The sequence below is a fragment of the Rhinatrema bivittatum genome, chromosome 6, assembly GCF_901001135.1.
Source record: "Rhinatrema bivittatum chromosome 6, aRhiBiv1.1, whole genome shotgun sequence".
Lineage (NCBI taxonomy): Eukaryota > Metazoa > Chordata > Amphibia > Gymnophiona > Rhinatrematidae > Rhinatrema > Rhinatrema bivittatum.
In genome coordinates this window covers 313,309,129-313,333,141 of record NC_042620.1, presented here as the reverse complement: position 1 = coordinate 313,333,141, position 24,013 = coordinate 313,309,129, and the positions used below count along the sequence as shown (strand labels likewise).

The following is a 24,013-nucleotide window of genomic DNA, read 5'->3' as shown; positions in this document are numbered from 1 at the left end:
TTTGGAAGCTTTAAATCCATTTAAAATTGTTTTACAGGTTTCCTATAATTGCATTACAATATCTTGTCATTTTAATTCTCAAAATAAATCACACACACACAAAAATTTTTTTTTTAATTCCACTTCATTCCCTTCGATGTGGCCAGAGTTGCTCAATTTATTCCTTGCCAACCTCTGTGGTGCTGGTGGGTTAGTAGCTGGCTTCCCACCCTGAGGCAGTTATGCAATCACCACCCCTAGAGATATGAAAGGGTTTTCAGTCTGTGTCCCTTCACTCCCTTAGCTCTCTGCCAATGCTTCAAAACTAAGGCAGCCATTAGGGTCAAGCGTAACAGGAATTCTGTTGACGTTTGCCCTTTTCTATTGTGTAATAAGCTCCGACCAAGCAGGGCATCAAACTCCTGTCAGGCAGCAGTGACGTTCAGTCACTATAAACCTGTGCAGAATCTAAACCTGTGACAGAGACTTTATATCCCAGTATTAACTCATGGAACCATGAAGTCCTAACAAAAGTGTTTCCATAAGCAGCAGAGTTCTCTCATCCTACACAGTATACTCAGCAGGGAGGACAAGCCTGCAGAAGGGATTTTGGCAATCCAGTGGATCCAAAGAACTGCACACTAGGTTTCTGAGAAACCGCACAAACACTAGATTAAAAAAAATACAAGTATCCAGAGTCCTAAAGGAATAAGAAGAATTGGCAGAAAAAGGAAACACCATATACCTTTGAACAGAAGCTGAAGCTTTCTATGCATTTTGTTCTAGAGAGCTTTTATTGCAAAATCTAAACTTTTAAGTGCTAACAGGAAAATATTAGATCCGATTTTGCAGTAATTTGCATTGAGCTGTACTATCAAACTATCTATTCTTAAAGGCCACTGTTATTGTGCAAACTCTGACTGCAATAATAAACTTACCCTAAAATTACTTAATTAATGACACACAATACAGTGACGACTATTTACAGTGACTGCTGAATCTGACGTGATTTCAACCTTGATCAAAGCAGGATTAGCCTGTAAGCTCATCCACAAGGGTCGTTTCCAATCAAACATACATGATAATTAGAAATTAAAATTAACTGCTGCTGACGATTTCCGTTTCCATGGCAGGGAGAAGGAAGTCTCTTTTTTTTTTTTTTTTTTTTTTTAAATAAGTAGTTACTTCCAAATGGGAATAAAAACCTATGAAAATATTGTTGTAGCTCTGCAAATGTTTACTGTCCTATATGCTAGTGACCAACTGCTTAATTGCAGCTGGGTAAGCTGACACGCAGAGAGGTACGACAGTGACCTATCTAAAGGTCAAAGACAGAGTCAAGGGCAGAACTAGCACTAGGGCTGGGAACTTGCAGGCTTCTGTTTCCAGCAGCATCACTTCAGTTTGTCAAGAGCAGAGCAGCATGTCAGCACTGTGAGCAATGAAAAAAACTTCCCTGCTACCATGAGTCCCTATTTCTAATGCAGCAAAGCATCTCTTTTCTGGGTTGTGCGCTTAAGAGGACTCCGTTCCTAGAAAACTTTAAAACAATAAGTTGTCCAGATTCGGTGATTTCAGTCTCTGTGTTTTCCTTTTTTAAGTTAAGTTAAAAGGCAAAAAGAAAATATACTCTTTGTAAAACTTGTGTTTTAAAACATGAGAAACTCTACTGCATGGCGCAGCCACTGTTGGGGAGGAATTCCTGCACGTAGGTGGCCACAGATTTGGAGAGGTAGGTCATAGAGCCAAAGCGGCCACTAGGAGCGCTGTCATACAGCAAACTGCAGATTCCTGTTGTGGGATCTTTCTCCAGCATCTTGTCATCAGCACCCAAGGCCTTCTGTTTTTCATATGGGAGAGAGATTAAAGAAAAGACAATTAGTTTAATAAAACACGCAGCACAATATTAATATCCTGCTTGGGGGGGCAATGGGAATTGCATAAAATAAATTCAGCCAAATCTGTGAATTCTGTCTGAAGAATACAGTGGACTTAAATACAAATGTTAATACAGTAGTTTCAACCAACAAATATAAATATATGGCGTGCTCAGCGCTTACTGTATATATTGAACAGAACCATGCCATACCAAACAGAAAACTAACGCCTAGATTCATCATTTCGCTACAAATTTTGCATGAATAATGCCCGCAATAAACCCCCCCCTTCATTTTCATAAACCCTGCCCAAACTCCTCCCCTTTGACTAAAATGTCAGAATCTGCATACGCATTGTGCAATGGGAAAAATAATGCATGCATTATAGCGTTAGGGCCCTCACGCATTTTGATGAATGACCCTGTATGGCACCCAACTGATGGTGTGGGTGTTTCAGGCCTGCATAACGCATGTCCCCACTTCCTCAGCTCAACTGCACCTCTAAAGGTCTGACAATGGAACCCTCTTCACACAGCAAGGCGCAGCTGTGGTCATGCAGCTTCCGCTCTGAAAGTTTGCCATTTTAAAAGCAGAGTATGAAAATGTGTTTCCACGTGGCAGCTTTTTGGAGGCAAGGGGAGAAAAGTTTACTTCCAATTAAATTACAAAGTATACCGAAATAAGACTGGGCAGCAATTCAGACCAAGGCTTGTGACCCTGATGCTTATCTATTGCATAATCTCACGCACATCACAAACCTGCACCATCACTGGATTATAAAACACTAGGAAGAGTGACTGGCTCCCAAAGATTCTGGCACGTACTGATATTCAAACCTAATACCCTGGGCTATATTAAACACTGTAAAATTACTTTTTAAAATCATTTTAGGAATCACAATAAGGTACACCAAGGTATAGGCCGTTTTAGTGAAATAGCGGAATTTTTTCAAGTGGCTGAAGGTATGAGGCCAAAATACTCAAGCTGTACAATATTATACACCTGTAAAACTTCACTGAGAATAAAAGTTACTTCTAGATGATCTTTGTGTAATTGACCGGTCAAAATCATCATCTCACCGTTAGGTGCCACATAAAAGGATTTTACATAATGGGCTTAAAAAAATAATTTTCTGGGGAGATTTTGGTCCAGTAGCTTCTTCCTGCTCCTTTTAGGCTCCCAGTTCAATTAAGCCAGATCCCTACAGGGCTACAGTGCCAAGAATCTTCCTTCACAACCATTAAAGGTATGGCTCTCCATTTTATAAACATCCACCCATCCTTCCTATCTCGTTTCTTTAGTGACGGCCCTTGACTAGGATCCATGGCGCCTTCTGAACTCGATTATGTGTGCACCATGAGACTGGTCGCAAGGTGTTGCCACTGCGCAATGACTGGGAATCCCTCCCCAGAGGGCATGAACACTGCCTTTGCATCCTTAGCCTTCGGGAGCCCAAGGAGCAGAAGCTGGGCTCTGGAGTCAAAATCCAAGTCTCTTGGCAGCCCACGGCACTGCCACTGTGCTTTTTTCACAAAATGCTATTTGCTGACGGACACAAAAACAAGTCATTTTTTGCATCTGAGTCATTTTTAAATACATTTCCAGAAAGTAACCAATGTTTCTGACAAACATTTTAAAGAATGGTGCCACAGAGTGAGCTCCAGGCATTCATCAAATATCCTTATGAAGTCCTACACTTCTTATATCACCGAGAGAAGGAATCAATTTCTTTCTTTGGGAAAAATGGGCAGAATTTGGACCTTTTACAAATATTTTGTCACAGGAACCATTGCAGTAAGATATTTATTTGGAAACATGGTTTATGGTTTATTTGTTTTTTTCTCTACCGTCATATCAGTGGGAACCTTCATAACGGTTTACAATCATTTAACAAGGAAAGTACAATAATGAAATAGTAAAAGAATGATAATAGCTATCATATATAAAGAAGTAAAACATTAGTAATAGCTGTTGGAATAATCTAAAATACTAAAATATAATCTCAAAAGAGGATAACAAATCGTGGGAGTACTGCTAAATAGCATAACAATGAAACAAAAACAAATGCAAAGGTTGATATCTGCTTATCTAATACAGTCAGCTTCTACAATATCGTCAGCTGATCCTATACCGTCTTTGTAGGGTTGTTGGAATAGCCAAGTTTTGAGTAGTTTTTTGAAGAGTTTTGTGTCATTTTGAAGCCTTATGTTTTCTGGGAGTGAGTTCCATAGATGTGGACCGGCTATTGATGTCGCTCTTTCTCTGACTGTTGTGAGGTTTGCTGAGGAGATTGGGGGGGAATTGCTAGTAGGGCTTTGTTTGCTGATCTTGTGTTTCGCTGGGGCTGATGCTTTTGGAACATTGTATTTAAGCAGTTGGGGGTCATTGTTATGTATAGTTTTGTGGATTATTGTGAGCATTTTGTGTTCAATGCGTTTTTCAATGGGTAACCAGTGCAGATCTTTTAATAATGGGGTGATGTGTTCTGATCGTTTGTGTCCAGTGAGAATTCTGGCTGTGGCATTCTGAAGCAACCTTTATTTGCACCAAAATGTAAGCAGTAAAACACTTTTGTGATTTGGTAGAGAATAAACATATTTGCAGTGGGTATAACCAATTTTACGTTGTATCTCACTCTTCTGCATGGAGCCTCCCCAGCCTGGAGAGGAAAGGGCTCCTCGGAGATCATAGACATTAGTGAAAACTTGATGCAGCACCTAAAGAAATTAACTATTGATACAGCATGCAGGATGTAGGTTAAGATTTGCGACCAAAAAAAGTGGAGAAGTGATTTGGTGGAAAGTAGCTTGTGTGTGTTTGAATTCATTCTGTGAGGTTTAAGGTTTAAATTGAACCCCGAGTGTATCCATGGAAAAGTAATCACTGCTCTTTGACCGCATCTCCCCCCACCTCAGTCACAATTTTTAATATTTACATTGTTAACCTAATAAAGAGGAAATTTTCTTCACACTAAGAGTCAATTGGAGATTTATATCAATGTGTAATTAATCCTGATTTTAGTCATATTGTAGGTCATTGAAAAGTTAACATAAAACAAAACTAAGAAGTGTGTATGCTTAATGAAATTTAAACACCTTTAAGTAACTAACAGCTCAGCAATATTAAGATGCAGAGATATAATTTCCCTGTTATGTAACCCGCATCTATCACTGCATATGTTCTTCTCCAGATGTGGCTGCTTGGGTGGCGAGGGGGTTGAGGTTTCTCAGCCAATTGGCGGATGATGGCCGGGTTCAACCCTTTATGGAATTGGTGGAGGATTTTCATATACCACCTACGACCTGTTTATACTTTTGTCTATGTAAAGATGTTTCGGCTATAATTAGGGATAACCCAGGGATTGAGGAGGGTGTCGGTATTGAAGGTCTCCTTAGTTGTAGCAGGCAGCCGGAACATCTCATCGCAGTTTTATATAAGTCCCCCAAACCATTCTCTGTGAAAAAGACACTACACCCAAGCTTGGAATGAGGATATGGATGTAGTCTTGGATAGTAAGGACTGGAAATCTAAAGGAAAATTAGGTTCTTACCTTTGCTAATTTTCGTTCCAGTAGTACCATGGATCAGTCCAGACAGCTGGGTTATGCCTCCCCTCCAGCAGATGGAGTCAGAGAGAAAACTGAAAGCACCCCCTAGATATACTGGTGTGCCACCTGCGATCCTTCAGTATATGTGATATCAAAGCAGAAGGAATGACTTAAGCACTACACACAAAGTCCCCCCACAAAAATTTTTTTTTTTTTTTTTTTTTTAAACAGTGACCAGATCAAGTAGCCACATCCTTGAAAACAGGTAAAAACCAGAAACAACAAACAGGACACCACAAGTGTACAACAAGAACACTATAAATGGCAACCGGCCCCATGACACTGTGGCGACCGACACAAGACAAAAAACTGCAATGGAAAACGATAGAATACGAGCGGACTCCCAGAAGCACCAAGGGCGGACGTCTGGACTGATCCATGGTACTACTGGAACGAAAATTAGGAAAGGTAAGAACCTAATTTTCCTTTCCCAGTACGTACCAGGATCAGTCCAGACAGCTGGGATGTACCCGAGCCGCCTTAACTGGGGTGGGACCCTGAGAGTCCTGCTCGAATCACACTGCTCCCAAAGGACTCTGTAAGAGGGCCACGGACATCAAGTCGATAATGCCTGGAAAAAGTATGCCAGGATTTCCACGTGGCCGCCCTGCAAATCTCTTGACAAGAGACCAAGTGATTCTCCGCCCACGAAGTTGCCTGAGAACGCAGAGAATGAGCCTTTAGCCCAGTGGGAACCGGCTTACCACAGGCAACATACGTAGACGCAATAGCACCCTTTAACCAGCGTGCAATCGTAGCCTTGGAAGCTGGAAGCCCCTTCCTGGGACCGTTCCACAACACGAAAAGGTGATCCGACTTTCGAAATTCGTTGGTAACTTCCAAATAGCGCAAAAGAATCCGTCGAACATCGAGACGTCTCAAATCCCTACCTTGAGAAGACTGGAGGTCCTCGTCCGAAAAGGAAGGCAATTCCACCGTCTGGTTGACATGAAACGTGGAGACCACCTTAGGCAAGAAGGAAGGAACAGTTCGTAGAGAAACTCCCGACGCCGAGATGCGCAAAAAAGGTTCCCTACAAGAGAGAGCCTGAAGCTCCGAAACCCGGCGAGCCGAAGAAATGGTCACAAGAAAAATCGTCTTGAGAGTCAGATCCTTTAAGGAAGCCGCCTTGATAGGTTCAAACGGAGCCGCACACAAACCACGGAGTACCAAGTTCAAGTTCCAAGACGGACAGGGAAGCCTGACGGGAGGACGCAAGTTTCTAACCCCTCGCAAAAAACGTGCCACATCTGGATGACTCGCAAGGGAAGAGCCTTCGACCTTACCCCTCAAGCAGCCCAGAGCCGCCACCTGAACTCGCAGCAAATTATACGCCAACCCCTTCTTCAGGCCATCCTGTAAAAACATAAGGATATCCGCCACGGACGAACGTCTAGTCGAGACACCCGCCGTGTCACACCAATCATGGAAGACCTTCCAAACCCTCGCGTAGGCGAGTGTAGTGGAAGACCGACGCGCCCGAAGGAGAGTAGACACCACCGCATCCGAATAACCTTTCTTCTTCAACTGCTTCCTTTCATAAGCCAAGCCGCCAGACAAAAATGATCCGCCAGATCGAAAAATACTGGACCCTGACGAAGAAGATTGGGAAGATGCCCGAGACGCAGTGGTCCGTCGACTGCCAAGTTGACCAGATCCGCGAACCACGGACGCCGCGGCCATTCCGGAGCCACGAGAATCACCGGACCGTGATGGGACTCTATGCGCCTTAGCACTTTCCCTACCAGAGGCCACGGAGGAAACACATAAATAAGAATGTGACGAGGCCACGGAAGGACCAGCGCGTCCACCCCTTCGGACGCGTGCTCTCTCCTCCGGCTGAAGAAGCGCACCGCCTTTGCATTTCGACGGGTCGCCATGAGGTCCAAGCGCGGGGTCCCCCAACGCCGCGTGATGAGAGCCATCGCCTCCGACGAGATCTCCCATTCTCCTGGATCTAGGTGCTGCCGGCTGAGGTAATCCGCCTGAACGTTGTCCACGCTGGCAATGTGGGTGGCCGCGAGACGCTCTATGTGCCTTTCCGCCCAGGACATCAACAGCGCCGCCTCCGTCGCTACTGCTCGGCTTTTCGTGCCTCCTTGTCGATTTATGTACGCCACTGTGGTCGCATTGTCCGACAGAACTCTTACTGCTCGTCCGCGTACCAGTGGCAGGAGGCAACGCAAGGCCAGGCGGACCGCTCTGGTCTCCAATCGGTTGATGGACCAAGTCTCTTGGAGTGCTGACCAGGTGCCCTGGACTGCACGGGACTGGCAGACCGCTCCCCAGCCCGACAGGCTGGCATCCGTTGTCACCACCAACCCAGACGGGGGTTCGAGGTCCACCCCCTGTAGGAGATTGTCTGGAGTCAACCACCAAGAGAGACTGGAGCGAGCCGGCTCCAGCAAAGGCAATTCTATCCCGTACTCCTCCGAGCGGGGATCCCACCGAGACAGAAGTGCTCTTTGTAACGGACGCATATGCGCAAAAGCCCATTGTACCATTTCCATAGTAGACACCATATGACCAATGACTTGTAAATAATCCCAGACCGTGGGAATCTCGAGCTCCAACAGGCGCCGTACCTGAGTCATGAGATTGAGCATGCGTTGCTGCGGAAGAAAAACCTTGCCCACCAAGGTGTCGAACCGAGCTCCCAGGAACTCCAGCTGTTGGGTCGGTTCGAGTCTGCTCTTCGCGAAGTTGACTACCCAACCCAACTCCTGCAGCTGGTGAACCACTAAGGAGACCGCCCGGGTGCAGGCCGCATGCGACTTCGCTCGAATGAGCCAATCGTCGAGATAAGGATGCACAAGGACGCCTTGCCGGCGGAGGGAAGCCGCTACCACCACGAGAACTTTGGTGAACACCCTCGGCGCGGTGGCTAACCCGAAGGGGAGGGCGCAAAACTGGTAGTGGTCCCCCATCACCATGAACCTCAAAGTACCTTTGATGCCGTTCTCTTATTCCGATGTGTAGATAGGCCTCTGTCAGGTCCAAAGAAGCCAAAAATTCTCCCTTGTGGACGGCCGCAATAACAGACCGGAGGGTCTCCATTCGGAAGCGAGGCACACGTAACGCCTTGTTTACTCCTTTGAGATCCAGAATGGGTCGGAAGGTGCCCTCCTTCTTGGGAACCAGGAAGTATATGGAATACCGACCCGTCCGAAGCTGGTCCCGCGGAACCGGAACCACCGCCCCCAGAGCCTGTAGATGAGCGACCGTTTGGGCTATAGCTACTTGTTTTTCTACCGGGCCGCACGGCGATACCATAAAGAGATCCCGGAGGGGACGTACAAAATCCAACTCGTAGCCGTACCGAACCACGTCGAGGACCCATTGATCCGAAGTAATTTTGACCCACTCCTCCCAGAACCGGGACAGCCGGCCTCCGATAACGGGAACGGAGGAGTGGACCCGCGCACCTTCATTGTGCGGGCTTGATGGCAGCAAAACCTTGGGAGGAGCCTCCGCGTAGAGGCCTCCTGCCGCGAAAGGAAGAAGACGACCAGGCCTGGGATCTCGTCGCCTGCTGCTGCTGGGAAAAGGAACCCCCTCTTCCCCCACGGAAACGCCTTTGCCCCCGAAAGCGAGCCCTGGCGTTACCAAACGACCGAGGTTGCCGAGGCTTATCCTCCAGCAGCTTGTAAACTTTGTTGTCACCCAGATCCTTAATGAGCTGATCCAGCTCCTCGCCAAACAGCAACTTGCCCTTAAAGGGGAAGGAACCTAACCTCGCCTTGGAGGTGGCATCCGCCGACCAACGACGGAGCCACAGCAACCTCCTGGCTGAGACCGCTGAGGACATAATGCGAGCCGATGTGCGCAACAAGTCATACAAGGCATCCGCTGTATAAGCGACCGCTGCTTCAACACAATTTGCCTGCTCAGCCTCGCCCGGAGGGAGCTCCTGCATGGTCAGCAGCTGCTGAACCCAGCGGAGGTTGGCCCTCTGCACAAGGCTGCTGCAAGCCGCCGCTCGAACCCCCAGTGCCGCCACATCAAAAATATGCTTTAATAAGACCTCAAGCTTGCGGTCTTGGAGGTCCTTCAACGCTATACCCCCCGTCACGGGGATAGTCGTATGCTTGACCACAGCCGTGACAGCCGAATCTACTTCGGGTGTCTTCAACAGTTCCAAAGAATCCTTAGGTAAGGGATATAACTTTTCCATGGCTCGATTCACACGCAGGGAAGCCTCTGGCAGTTCCCATTCCTTCGAGACAATCTGCAAGACCTTGTGATGGAAAGGAAAAGTCTGAGGGGGGGGCCCGAAGCCCTGCCATCGCGATATCCCCCGTGGACGAGTCCGCCTCCTGAGGCGGCGTCGTTAATTCCAGCTCCTGCAGCACGTGGAGAATAAGGGCACTTAACTCCTCCTTAGCAAACAAACGGAGCACCTGAGGGTCATCCCCCTCTACGGACCCCTGCTTGTCCACCGTCAGCAAATCCGGAGCCCCCGGGGACTCTGGAGCGGCCCCTGTATCGCTCAGGTCCTCAGCTCCTCCCCCCCGCGGGCGGGGAGCCGTAGCCCCGGCAGACCCCACCCCTGGCGGACTCCCCCGGGGCAAGGAAGTCGTTTTGGGCACCTTCGGGGGAGGGGGCACCTCCGGCTCCCAGCCGGATTCTGCCTGTAAAAACGCCTTGTGCATTAAAAGCACAAAATCCGACGAAAACGGCACTGACCTTTTTAAACCTTTCTTCGGGGCATCCGATGAGGGGGGGCCTCGAGGAGACCCCACATCGGGCTGGGAGCGCGGGCTGCGTGCGTCCGGCGAGGGAGGAGGGGAGTTCTCCTCCTCCGAAGCTGAAAAATCATCCTGCCGCGTGGCCAAGATGGCCGCCGCACTCCTCCCCGAGGGAGGAGGGGCCGAAGACCGGCTGCCGGAGGCACTGCTGTGCCGCGACGCAGAGGGGCGAGGAGAGCGGCTGCGGGCAGTGCTCGGCCCCCCCGAGGGTCCCTCACCCCCGGGAATACATCGGGGGCAGAGACCCTCTCGGGAGAGTCGCGCCCCCGCCTCCCCACATGTCCAGCAAGCCGAGGATCGCGGCATCCTAAGAGGGAGCCCTGTACTCGGCGAAAAAGGCGCCAAAAATCTGGTGAGGAGAAATTCGGAACGCGAACGCGCGCCGGGTGAACTAGCCACCCCCTCTGGGGTCCGAAAGGCACGGGCAGGCTTTTTATTCGGGGTTAAGCAGGGGAGCTCACTGCCTGTCCCCAACAGGTCTTAAATGACTCTTCAGTTTAACTTTTTTTTTTTTTAAACCCCCTTCAGGGTCAAATCCCTGGTATTGTGGGGGAAGGGTGACCGGCCCACCGGTAAGCTCTCCCCCAGCCACACGGACACTCTATCCCGGGAATAAGAGGAGGGTATTACCCTCCGAGCCTGCCCCACACTGAACTACAAACTCGCAGCGCAAGACAAACTAACAAAGACAAACAGGCAGACAGAGGACAGAAAAGACGAACCAATTGATCTTGTCCCTTGTCTCCCCTTTTTTTTTTTTTTTTCTATTTCCCAGTACCGAGAAACTGACCAGACCAGAACTGCAGGTTATGCCTCTCAATCTGCTGGAGTCAGAGAATATACTGAAGGACCGCAGGAGGCACACCAGTATATCTAGGGGGTGCTTTCAGTTTTCTCTCTGACTCCATCTGCTGGAGGGGAGGCATAACCCAGCTGTCTGGACTGATCCTGGTACGTACTGGGAACTGGAAAGGATCTCGACAAATAACTCTTTGTTACAAAGGGCAGGAGGTGCAATATAAATTGTTGAATAGACTATCGTACTCCAGTTTTCTATGCGAAGTTTAGAAATGTAAGTTCTGCCTGCTGGACGTGCTGTGGTTCCATAGGTACTTTCTTCCATATGTGGTGGGAGTGCCCAGATGTACAAACGTTTTGGGGGTTGGATGGCAATAGTATTTCTTCCATATATGGGCAGGGGTTGCGGGTGGATCCTGTTCTTTTTTTGATGGGGCGCTAGTTTACTAGGTGGGAACTGCATGGCTGTACAAAGTTGGTGGGCCACCTGCTTCACGCAGCACATTTGACGGAGGCCCATCAATGGAAGAGTTCCCCTACTATTATCTGTTGGGAATCTACGCTACTGGATATCACCATTATGGAAAAGCTTACATTCTCTTTAAAAAACCAGTCAGTGAAATATCAAGATATTTGGTGGCCATACTGGAGGTGGCGGGAGAATGGATAGTTGGTCTATTTTGGGTTTTCTCTATCATGTTTGTCGTGTCACCTGGGGTATGTTTTTTCTTCTCTATGTATTACTGAGTTGTTAAGTTTGGAAAAGTTATAAATAAAGAATTAAAAAAAAAAGGTGTAGAGAGATGTACAACATCGAAATGGAGCTTATTCATTCTTTTGCATCTATGCCTATCTACATGTTGGTGAGAGGTTGTATATGTGCACTCAGCGCAAAGACCTCCTGGCTCTCAGATGAGTCAAATTTCTGGAAGCCAAAGTTACAGACCTGAAAGAGCTGAGAAAAGTATATAGAGGAGACCTTCAGAGACATAGTAGAGCAGTCTGAGAGTTTCTGTGCTGCTTTGAAGGATCAATGACATTTGGAAGAAGATCACTTTAGTGCCCTCCAAGTGATGAGGTATCGTCTCGCATCAAGGATGTCTCCCCAGGAGGATATGTCCAGGGAGGAAGAGCTCAGACTGCTGTTGCACTGATTAGGAATAGCTGGGTGGTAGCTGAGTGTGAGATAGCAAAGACAGCAAAAGTGCTAGCTGGCAGTTGAGGCTAAATTTAGGTTTTTAATTAAGAAATTGAAATCCAGAACATCCAGGATTACATTCTCAGAAATACTCTTTTTTTATGTACAGGAACTCAGAAGCAGGCTAAGCTCCAGAATCTCAGTGCATGGATGAGACAACAGTGCAGGGAAGGCTTTAAGATTTGTTAGGAACTGGTGAACATTCTGGAGAAAGGGGGAGCATCTAATGACAGAATGAGCTTTACCTTAACCAAGGTGAAAGCCAGCTACTGGCACTAACATTATAAAAGGTGATAAAACAGATCTGACATTAGATCAGTTGCTCTGAAACCTGTTCTGGAAGACCCCCAGCCAGTCGGGTACAAGTTTTGGAACCTTTGAGCTAGATGATGGGGGAAAGCTGATGTTTGCTCAGAAGCACATGTTTCAGAGGCAGGTAATGTCAGAGCATATTGGCAAAACAGGGAAGTCAGAATATCCTGACAGAGAGGCTGTGATAATGGTTGAAATAGCACAGGCAGATTTAACTGAAGAACACGTAGATACAAATGACCCAAAATGCCTGTATCATCTGCTTGTGAATATAAATAGAAATACAAATTAAAAATACACTAAAATGTCTGCAACTGAATGCCAGAATTCTGAGAAATAAGACTGGAGTATTAGAGTGTATGGCACTTAATGACGATATCGACACAATAACCATCTCAGATACCTGGTGGAAGGAGGACAACTAATAGAACACTGTGATATCAGGGTACATCAAATTGGTGGAGGGATGGCACTGATTCAAGCAAGATAAAGGTTTTGCAAGAAACAGACTTCTGAAATCCTTACAGATAGATATTCCAAGAGTGACAGGGAAGAGTACTGTAGTGAGTGTATATTACCACCCACCTGGCCAGGATGAGGAAACATTCTGTAAAATGCTAACAGAAGTTATACAGGCTAATAAAATTGGCAACAAATAGTAGTAGATTTCTACCCAAATATTGATTGGGTAAATAACACTACAGCACATGCTAGGGAGGTAAAGTCCTGGATGCTATAAATGACTGCTTTGTGCAGCAGCTGTCATGGAACACACAATGGGGAAGGTTCTACTTTAAATCTAGTTCTTAGTAGAACACAGGACATGGTGCATGGGGTAAATGTGGTGGATCTACTTGGCAATCAGGTGCATTGCTAGGAACACAAATCCATAAGCCTCTCCTCTTCCCTCCACCCCTCCGAGATTTTGATAATTGGACAAAGCCGCAATCATGATCAGCAGCTTCTCCTCCCCTCACCGAAGATCAATAATTGGGCATGACTTTTAAATAATATTCTTTAAATGATCTGTATTCTACATTCCCTTGCAGCTGTCATCATGACCTGTGACAGAGGAACTGCCCTATCAGTTTGTTCCCGGCAGGGACTCTTGGCTCCCTTCACACCTGCCTCTTACAAAGCTCCCCTTACTACCCACCATACAAATATTCAAATTCTGGTGTCACCTCAGTAACAGCAACACAAAGTCCTTCCGCTACCAGTAATATTATGAAATAATACAAAACCCAGTCAAAACCCAGTATTTAGAGCCTATGGAGCAAACCTGCCATAACATATCGCACTAACTACCAGACTCAAAACAGAAAAAATGCGACCCATGAAACAGCAGCATTGCAAATATTACAACAGGCCCTAGAACAGCATTACACCTCAGACTGACAAACAAAACAAGCCAGACAGCAATAGTCTCCGACACAGAACCTAAACATTATCAGGATAACGCGCTAGTGTCACAAACAGACTATCACCAAATACTGAATAAATGGCCACAAATTAGAAATGTACAGACAAAAGTTGAAACATAAACCCCAAGAAGCCAGACTTTGCACGCAGTCTAACATCAGAGAAAGGAAAACAGAAAGCAAAATTGCTTACCTGTAATAGGTGTTATCCCAGGACAGCAGGATGTAGTCCTCACATATGGGTGACGTCACTGGACGGAGCCCTATCACCGAAAACTTTCTGTCAAAGTTTCTAGAAACTTTTGACTGGTACACTGAGCCCACTGAGCATGCCCAGCATGCCATGATCCCTCGAGCCACAGGGGCCTCCCTTCAGTCTCGTTTGTAGCAATAAGTGTGAGCGAAAAAATAAAATAATAAAATGTTTCAGACCCAACTCCGCGGGGTGGCGGGTGGGTTTCGTGAGGACTACATCCTGCTGTCCTGGGATAACACCTATTACAGGTAAGCAATTTTGCTTTATCCCAGGACAAGCAGGATGATAGTCCTCACATATGGGTTATTAGCAAGCTACAGGCTGTCATCTTTGTTTTGGACCAACAGTGTACAACTTGTGCAACAGGCACAACAACTGGTGAACTGTTGGAAAAAATGAGGCAGCCTGAAATCACAGCAGGTTGGATGTGGAAGGAGTTGGGACTATGCTGGAAATAAGTTCTTTAAGACAGATTGTCCAAAGACTGAATCGTGTCGTCCTTCCTTGTCCAGGCAGTAATGAGATGCAAATGTGTGAAGAGAACTGCATGTTGCAGCTTTGCAGATGTCAGCAATTGGTACAGAACGATAGTGTGCTACTGAGGTTGCTCTAACTGAATGTGCTTTTACTCGTCCCTGGAAAGAAAGGCCTGCTTTTTCATAGCAGAAGGCTATACAATCTGCTAGCCAGTTGGAGAGAGTTTATTTGCCCACTGCCATACCCGGTTTGTTTTTGTCAAAAGAAACAAAGAGCTGGGTGGATTTCCTATGGACTCTAGTACGGTCTAGGTAATACGCTAGCGCGCGTTTACAGTCCAAGGTGTGTAAACCTCTTTTGCCCTGGTGAGAGTGAGGTCTTGGAAAGAATGTAGGCAAGTTTATAGACTGATTCAAGTGGAAATCAGTAACCACCTTGGGAAGGAATTTAGGGTGAGTACGCAGGACCACTCTGTCATGTAGGAACCTGGTATAGGGTGAGTATGTTACAAGTGCTTGTAACTCACTAACTCTTCTAGCAGATGTAATAGCTACTAGGAAGAGAACTTTCCATGTAAGAAATTTAACATTGCAGTAATCTATGGGCTCAAAGGTAGAACGCATGAACCTTGCTAGTACTACATTAAGGTCCCATTCTGTGACTGGTGGCCGTAAAGGGGGTTTTAATTGAATTAAACCGCTCATAAATCTACTGACAAGGGGTTGCGCTGATATCGGGGCATCCCCTACTCCCTTGTGGTAAGCTGAGATTGCACTCAGGTGTACCCTTACCGACGAAGTCTGGAGACCAGAGTCTGAAAGGTGCCAGAGATAGTCTAATAAAGATGATGTGGGGCAGGAAAAGGGATCAATACTATTTTGCGGGTACCACGTGGTGAATCTTTTCCACTTACGATATGATTTTCGTGTAGAAGGCTTACGTGAAGCTACAAGCACTTGAGAGACATTAGTTGAAAGATTGAGTGGTTGCAGGATCAAGCTTTCAACATCCAGGCTGTGAGGGATAGGGTCTGAAGGTTGGGGTGGTGCAACCTGCCCCTGGCCCTGAGTTATGTGAATGGGTGCCGAGCCCTAGCGAATTGGTTCTCTGATCGAGAGGTCGAGAAGTATGGGAAACCATACTTGTCGAGGCCAATAAGGGGCTATGAGAATCAATGTTCCCTTGTCTTGTTGTAGCTTCATTAGAGTTTTTGCTATGAACGGGGGATACGCATATAAGAGGACTGAGTTCCAGGGATGAGCAAAGGTGTCCATGGTTAACTGGTTTCTCTGCTTGTGTAGGGAGCAGAATCTGTCCACTTTGTGATTCAGTTCAGATGCAAAGAGGTCTATCGTTGGTTGACCCCAACGTTGAAAGAGTCTGGTCGTTACTGCCGGATCCAGGGACCACTCGTGGGGATAGAACTGACTGAGGCGATCCGCAACTACGTTGTGTATGCCTGCTAGATAAGTGGCCCGGCATAACGTATAGCTCGAAGCTCCAGGAAATTGATTTGAAATGTTGCTTCAAGTCTTGTCCAAGTAACTTGAGTTTGAAGATTTTCTACATGCGCTCCCCAACTTAAGGTGGATGCATCTGTAGTTAAGGTCACTTGTGGAACTGGTTGCTGAAACGGTAGGCCTGTTAGCAAGTTGTATGTGTTCGTCCACCAGAGGAGAGATGAACATAACTGGTGGGTTATTTGAATTGGAGACGACTGTGGTTGAATGGCTTGGAGCCACTGTGATCTCAAAGTCCATTGCGTTAGTTTCATGGCTAATTTGGCCATAGGGGTGACGTGGACTGTGGAAGCCATGTGGCCCAGCAGAGTTAGAAACTGATGGGCTGTAGCAGTCATTGTGCGCAGAGTTTTCGCTAATTTGGAGAGTATGTCTGCACGGTCTTTTAGTAGGAAGGCTTTTGACACAGTGGTGTTCAATTCTGCTCCGATGAAATGTAGAAGGCGAGATGGTATGAGATGGGATTTTTGGTAATTGATAAGAAATCCCAACGAGTGAAGCAGATTGTGACTTTGAGAGAGTCGACAGCTCCTTGGTTTGATTGGCTCTTGATGAGCCAGTCGTCCAGATAAGGAAAAATGTGTATACTTTTCTTGCGTAAATGGGCTGCGCCACCACTAGGCACTTTGGAATACTCGGGGTGCCGATGCAAGTCCGAACAGTAGAACCCGGTATTGAAAGTGGTGATGACCCACCAGGAAACACAGGAATTTGCGATGAGGAGGGAATATTGGAATGTGAGCGTAAGTGTCTTGAAGATCCACAGAACTGAATTTTTCTTTCCATAGAAATTTGTTGAGATTTCAGAGGTCTAATATGGGACGTAGTCCTCCTGTTTTCTTTGGAATGAGAAAATAGCGGGAGTAGAATCCTCTGCCCTGCTGAGGTTGGGGAACTGGTTCCATAGCCCTAGCTCTCAGTAGGGTGGATAATTCTGTTTCTAAAAGAGTGGTATGATCTTTGTGAACCCAGAGGGAGTTTGGTGGGGAATCTCTGGGTACTGTGAGAAAATCCAGATGATAACCTTGTGTTATAATAGATAGAACCCATTGATCTGTTGTGATGTTTATCCAATTGGGTAGAAAGAATGAAACCTGGCCTCCAACTGGTAAATTTTGAATTGGGTTTCTGGAGTGGCTGCTGTTCTCTGGGAGGTTTTCAAAACCCAATGCTTGGCCTGTCTGAGGAGGAGGTTGAGGTCTAGATGCTTTTGGCTGTCTGGGATGGCTCCTTTGTGATGGCCTTGTTGTTCTACCACGAGGAGCTGGTGGATAATACCTGCATGGTCTATAGAAAGGCTTTCTTGTATCTTTTCTGGATGGTCGTCTTGCGGAAGATGGGAGTCTCTGCAGTAATTATAGAGTTGGCGCAGCGTTTCGTTATGATCCTTCAGCTGCGCAACTGCATCTTGCACTTTTTCACCAAATAGGTTCTCACCTGTGCAAGGAAGATCAGCCAGTTTTTCTCTGACCTCAGGCCTGAGGTCAGATGCCTTCAACCATGCCTATCTTCAGGCACTAATGCCAGTCACTGCCATTCTGGAGGATGTCTCGAATGAGTCATAGGCAGCAAGTACCCCGTGTTTTCCAGCTTCTACACCTTTGTGTATAATAGAAGTAAAGGTATCTCGATGCTGTTGTGGAAGGGTTTCAGAGAATTCTTGCATTTGTTTCCACAAATTTCTTTGGTATTGCGTCATATATAATTGGTATGATGCAATTCTGGATAGGAGCATGGAACCATGGAACATTTTCCATCCTAAATTATCTAAGATTTTTTGCTCTTTTCCAGGAGATATGGAAGAGTGTGGTCAAATTCTCTTTGACCTTTTTTGCGCAGACTCTACCACAACAGATTGATGTGGGAGCTGAGTTTTTTGAAATCCAGGTATGTGTTGCACCAAATATGTGGCATCTGTTCTCCTGTTTACCAGTAGTACAGTGCAGGGATGTTCCCATAGGCGATGTTGAAGGTCAACTAGCACTTCATGTACTGGTATGGCGACAATTTCTTTAGGAGCATGCACAAATTGGAGGACTTCCAAAGTCCTGTGCCTTGTATCCTCTTCTGTAATCAATTGAAAGGGGATTGTCTAAGACATTTCTCGAACAAAGTTTGAGAAGGAGAGGTCCTCAGGAGGTGATTTTCTCCTTTCCTCTGGTGAGGAAGGGTCCAACAAAATGTCTTCTGTAGAATAATCGGTGTCCACAATCTCCCAGGTATCTGATAATGTGTGTGTGGATGCGGACTAGAAGGAGGATGTGAGAATGGCATCGATGGAGGCATGGTCTTCGATGAATCCATTGGTGGTTTTGGTTTATGCCTTGGTGGCATCGATGGTGGAATCGGACGTCTCGATCCCAAGAGTCCCGATGGTCCTGGCATCGGCTGAGGCGTCGATGGTTGTTGGTCAGTCGGTGCCTCTGTTGTCCGAAGAGCCAGGTATCGGGTCTTTCGGGTGTTTGATCTGTGTCTGGCATCTATGGCATAGGTTGTGTCGACATGGCACCGGATCAAATTATCAAGCCTAGATAGCAGTGGTGCGAGCATCGATGGCTCCGGCATCGGCGGAGGAGTGGGAACCGGCACCAGTGGATGAAGCTCTTGAAGGGCATCAACAACTGCCTGGTGGATAAATCCATCCAGTTCCTCCCGTATAGCTGATGAGGACAGAGCAGCTATAGGGGGTGGCAGAGTAGGCAAAACCTGCTCCTCCACAGGTCCCTGTGGGGGCACAGTACCCGGCACCAATATCGGTGGGGATTGCCTTGGATCTTGTGGCGTTAAGGGCATCGACGAGTCTTCTACCCTGGACTTCTTAGGGGGAGATTCGATAACCATTGAGCCCACTCCCGGATCGGATCCCGCACCGGATGTTTCCCAATGCCGGTGTCAGTGCTTCTCTCTGTGCTTGGTTCTGTTTTCCAGTACCGAAGCAGATTTAGTCGACGCCTTGGATGGAATTGGGGATAGTGGGCACTTGGCAGGTTTTTATGATTACCTTTTTGGAAACTCCTGCCGGTGAAGACTGCATCGATGTCGATGGAAGCAGTTGAATTTTAAAAGATGCTCCAATTTTTCTAGACAGGCCAGTCTACCTTTTGAAGTCATCTCAGCGCATTGAGGACATGAAGAAACATTAGATCCTGCACCTAAGCTTAGAATACATTCGATGTGGGGATCGGTGATTGACATTGTGCGAGGGCAATTTGGGCATTTTTTGAGCCCGGTTGCCATAATGACAAATTTAAGGCCGGACAGCCGTCGACGGCCCGCGGTCACTGGGGAAATTTAGGACCGGTATCGACCGCAAAAAATCGGTATGGTCACTGATCGAAGAAAAATAACCCGAGAATGGGAGACCCCTATGAAGGGATAGTTTTCTGAAGAATATTACTTTTTCCAGAAGGAAATATTGTGTGAGAAATTACACAGGACTCCTAACCGCAAGGCTAACTGCAGCGTGGAAAAAAAGAGACTGAAGGGAGACCCCTGTGGCTCGAGGGATAATGGCATGCTGGCCATGCTCAGTGTGCCAGTCAAAAGTTTCTAGAAACTTTGACAGAAAGTTTTCCGTGATAGGGCTCCGTCCAGTGACGTCACCCATATGTGAGGATTATCATCCTGCTTGTCCTGGGATAAATGCATTTCCTCCTGTATTGAGCAAAATTTAAAAAATATATCAGAGATGCACATCTCAAATCTGACACATTCCAATCATTAAACTGAAAATAAAATGGGTTTTTTTTTCCCTAATATTTTGGTTTGGACATTTTATTTTTCTAATCATGTTTGTCCCAGTCTTTCTTTTCCTCTTTCTTCTACTAAATCCTTTTCCAGGGTCTCCTGTCAATTTGTCATTTCTTATGCCTCCTCCTGTCATCTTCACTTCCTCCCCTACATCTGTCTGTGACATTCCCCTCTTTTCTGCCTCTCTCGCCATTCCTAGCTAAGTGTTACCCTTTTCCAGTTCTCAATCTCCTGTTCATCTCTCATCTATCTACCAGCTTTCCACCTCTCACTCATCACCTTCCCAGTCCCTCTTGCCAATCTTACCCCTCTACCTTTCCTGTCTTTCACTCACTCCTTAGTCTCCCACTGTCACCCTCTGTACTCTCCTTCTCCCCAGCCCTCAACTATTTTTTTCTGTCTCTCATCTCCTCCTCAGCCCTGCAACTTGTCACTCCGCACCTCCCGTACCTCTAGCCCCTTTCTTGTCTCTTACTCCCTACACACCCACCTCCACCCCAGCCCCATTTCCACCCTCTCTCATCCTCTTTATAAACCCATCTATTTCCACTGCCTCTCATCCTTTTCCCAGCAAACAAGGTTCTTCACAGCATATCTTGACTTTTCCCCACTCTTCAGCTCCCTTCTCCTACCCTATACATCTCACACCTTCCAATCCATCTTACACTTTACACACACACCCACAACACCTCCACCTATTTGCTGTGTTCCTATTCTTCTCACCCAACCTCTGATACCCTGCTCTTCCAAATCCAAAAGTTCTCACTTTCCCACACAATCCTCACCCAAACTCTGAGTGTTCGCTCTTCTCATATATCCGTCTCTCCACTCTCTCACCCACACCCAGTCTCCCATCTCCTCCCAGTCTGGGAGTCCCCACTTTCTCCTTTTTCCTCCTACCCACACACCCAACCATCAAATCTAAGAACACACCTCTCCTCCCTGAGTATTCACACTCCCTCTCCATACAAACTGGGAATCCTCACTTCCCTCCCCACCGAATCTGGGATTCCCATTCTCTCCTCCTTCCTCCCTCCTTCTCCACTCATAAAATATGAGAAGCCTAGCCCCCCCCTTCCATCTCCCCTTCCCTGAGGCATATTCTCCCAAATCCCTGGTCTTCCCCATCTCCCTTCTTCCAGACCTGTAAATTTGTTTATGAGGCTGCCTCTCACCTGCCACCTCCATGCTTTAGTCTACTGATAATCCAGCTGCTCTTCCTTTCATGACGTTGACATCTCTTCTGCATCTGCATGGTTCAAAGATCTGCAGTTCTGTATCTAGAGTCCCATGCAGTTCAAACAGAGAATCACTTGAACTGCATGGGCACAGAAGAGACATCAGTGCCGTGAATAGAAGAATGGCTGCATTACAAGAAAGCTAGGACTTTGAGGTGAGAGGTGAAGGAGAGAAAAGGCAAGCAGGGGCAGCCTCAGAAACAAACTTAAAGGTCTGGGGGAAATGGAAAGGAGAACAAAGATTCAGGCTGCTGATAACCCTCTGGGTATAGGCCCCCTGGACCCAGAACTAACAATGCCCCTGATCATAATAAAATTAAATTTTACATAATCACTGGTGGGAGAATACTAAGTAAAACTACAGCTACAGCACTTAATTTTGAAGAGAGAATTTACAATAAAATGAGGAAATTAGTTTGAAAAAATTACAAGAAGCAGTTATAAAAGTTAAAAGTTTGCATGAGGCATAGATACTGCTTAAAATTACTATCTTGGAAGCCCAGATAAAATGTTTTCCATGCATTAGAAAAGGTCGAAGGAAGATGAAATGATTGCCAGCATAGTTTAATGGTGAAGTGAAAGAGACAATTAAAGCCAAAATGTCATCTTTCAAAAAACGGAAAGCAGACCCAATTGAGGAAAACAGGGAAGAGCATAAGCACTGGCAAGTTAGATATAAAGCATTAATGAGACAGGGCAAGAAAGAATTTGAAAAGAAGCGTGTCAGAGAGGTAAAAATTAACACCTTTTTCAAGTACATTTGAAGCAAAATGCCTGTGAGGGAGTCAGCTGGACTGCTAGATGACAGTAGAGTAAAGGGGGTGGATCAGGGAAGACAAGGAAACAGCAGAAAACCTAAATCAATTCTTTGCCTTTGTTCTTTGATGGTAATGACTAAGCAACTAAAAAAAAATTACTGTGAAACTGAAAGATGTAATGGATCAAATTGATAAATCACCTGGACTGGAAGGTATTCAACCCAGTGTTCTGAAAGAGGTAAAACATGAAATTGCAAACCGGGTGCTAGTAATCTATAACCTATCATTTCAAACAGCCACAGTATCTGAAGAGTGGCAGGTGGTCAATGTACAAAAAGGATTCTGGAGTGATCTAGGGAACTATAGACCAGGCAAAATGGTAGAAGATATTCTTAAAAATAAAATTGCTGGCCACATAGATAGACATGGCTTAATTGGGAAAGTCTCAACATGGTTTTATAAAAGGGAAGTCTTATCTTACCAATCTATTAGATTTTTTTGAAGGTGTAAATAGGCATGTGGCTAAAGATGATAGAATATATTTAGATTTTCCTTAGGAAATTAATAAATGTGATAGGAGGCAGTGTCCTATTGTGGACTAGTAACTGGCTAAAAGACAGGAAACAGAGCAAGAGAAAATGGTTATTTTTCCAAATGGGGAGAGGTCAACAGTGGAGTTCCCCAGAGGCACAAAGACCTGTGCTGTTTAACACTGATCTGTAAAAAGGAGCAACAAGTGAGGTGATTCAATTTGCAGATACAAAATTATTCAAAATTGTTAAAACTGCTGTGGATTGTGAGGAATTACAGAAGGACCTTATGAGATTAGGAGACTTGGAATCTAAAAAGCTGATTAAATTTGATGTTGACAAGTGCAAAGTAATGCACATAGGAAAAAATAATCCTAACTACAGGTACAAAACTGCTGGTTTCCTTATTAGGAATCACCACTCAGGAAAAAGGATCTTGGAGTCCTTGTTGACAATATTTTGAAATCCTCAGCTCAGTGTGTGACAGTGGTCAAAAAAGCAAATAAAATATTAGGAATCATTTGGAGAGGAACAGAGAATAAAATGAAGATTATAATAATGCCTCTGCATCGATCCATGGTGCGACCACACCTTGAGTATTGTGTGCAAATTCTAGTCACCTCATCTCAAAAAAGACATAGCTAAAGTAGAAAAGGTACAGAGAAGGTTGACAAATGATAAAGGCGGTGGAATGGCTCCCTTATGAAGAAAGGCTAACCAGATGACTTCAGCTCGGAAAAGACATGACTGAGAGGGATATAATAGAAGTTAATAAAATCATGAATGGGGGGGGAAAGGGATGGTTATTTACCTTTTCAAATAATCTAAAACAAGGGGACACACCATGAAAGTAACCAACATCATATTTAAACAAATCGCAGAAGGTACTTTTTCACACAATGCACAATCAAGGTGTGTTCAAGGTCACTAGCATAGTGGGGTTTAAGAGCTTGGACAAGTTCCTGGAGGAAAAGTCCATAAAACATCAATAGCGAGGCAGATTTGGGAAAAATCCAACGCTTATCCCTGGGAGCAAGCAACAAGAAAGATTTACTTTTTGAATACGTCAGGTACTCATGAACTGGCCACTGTCGGAGACAGGATGCTAGGCTTGATGAACCTTGGCCTGACCCACTATGGCATATCTTATGTTTAAATTACTAATGATCTACAGAATGACTAATGCAGCAAAGGAGGGTGCAGGCAATTCTTGGACTGCGGCTGGTACAGCACAGTATGTGAGAAAGTCAAACCCTCGGAAGGGGCTTGGATGTGATATTTAAATAGCACTGGGTATGATGGAGGCATAAAATGATAAAAGAAAAGTGTCACTACCTGATGTGCAAAACAGTCATGACGTTTGCAACAGATGCAGCTCTTCAAAAAACCCTGACTCAGAATCAGGTTCTCTTTAATTTCACAAATTCTTTGAATTTTGAGCAAAGTACTAATATTTCCATTTTTCAGGATTTAGCTCAGGGGTCAGGAACCTTTTTGGCTGAGAGAGCCATAAACGCCACATATTTTAAAATGTAATTCCATGA

The 24,013-nt window shown here is 45.8% G+C and overlaps 1 protein-coding gene across 3 annotated transcripts in view; it reads right to left on the bottom strand.

The window, feature by feature from the left end:
- Positions 1 to 1,106: 1,106 nt before the first annotated feature.
- Positions 1,107 to 24,013, bottom strand: part of PHKA1 (phosphorylase kinase regulatory subunit alpha 1) — a 278,473-nt gene continuing 255,566 nt past the window's right edge. For all 3 annotated transcript variants that reach the window (XM_029607522.1, XM_029607521.1, XM_029607523.1), the window contains one exon: positions 1,107 to 1,819. In XM_029607522.1, coding sequence (XP_029463382.1) covers positions 1,646 to 1,819 — 174 coding nt within the window. In that variant the 3' untranslated portion in view covers positions 1,107 to 1,645. The remainder of the gene's footprint in view (positions 1,820 to 24,013) is intronic.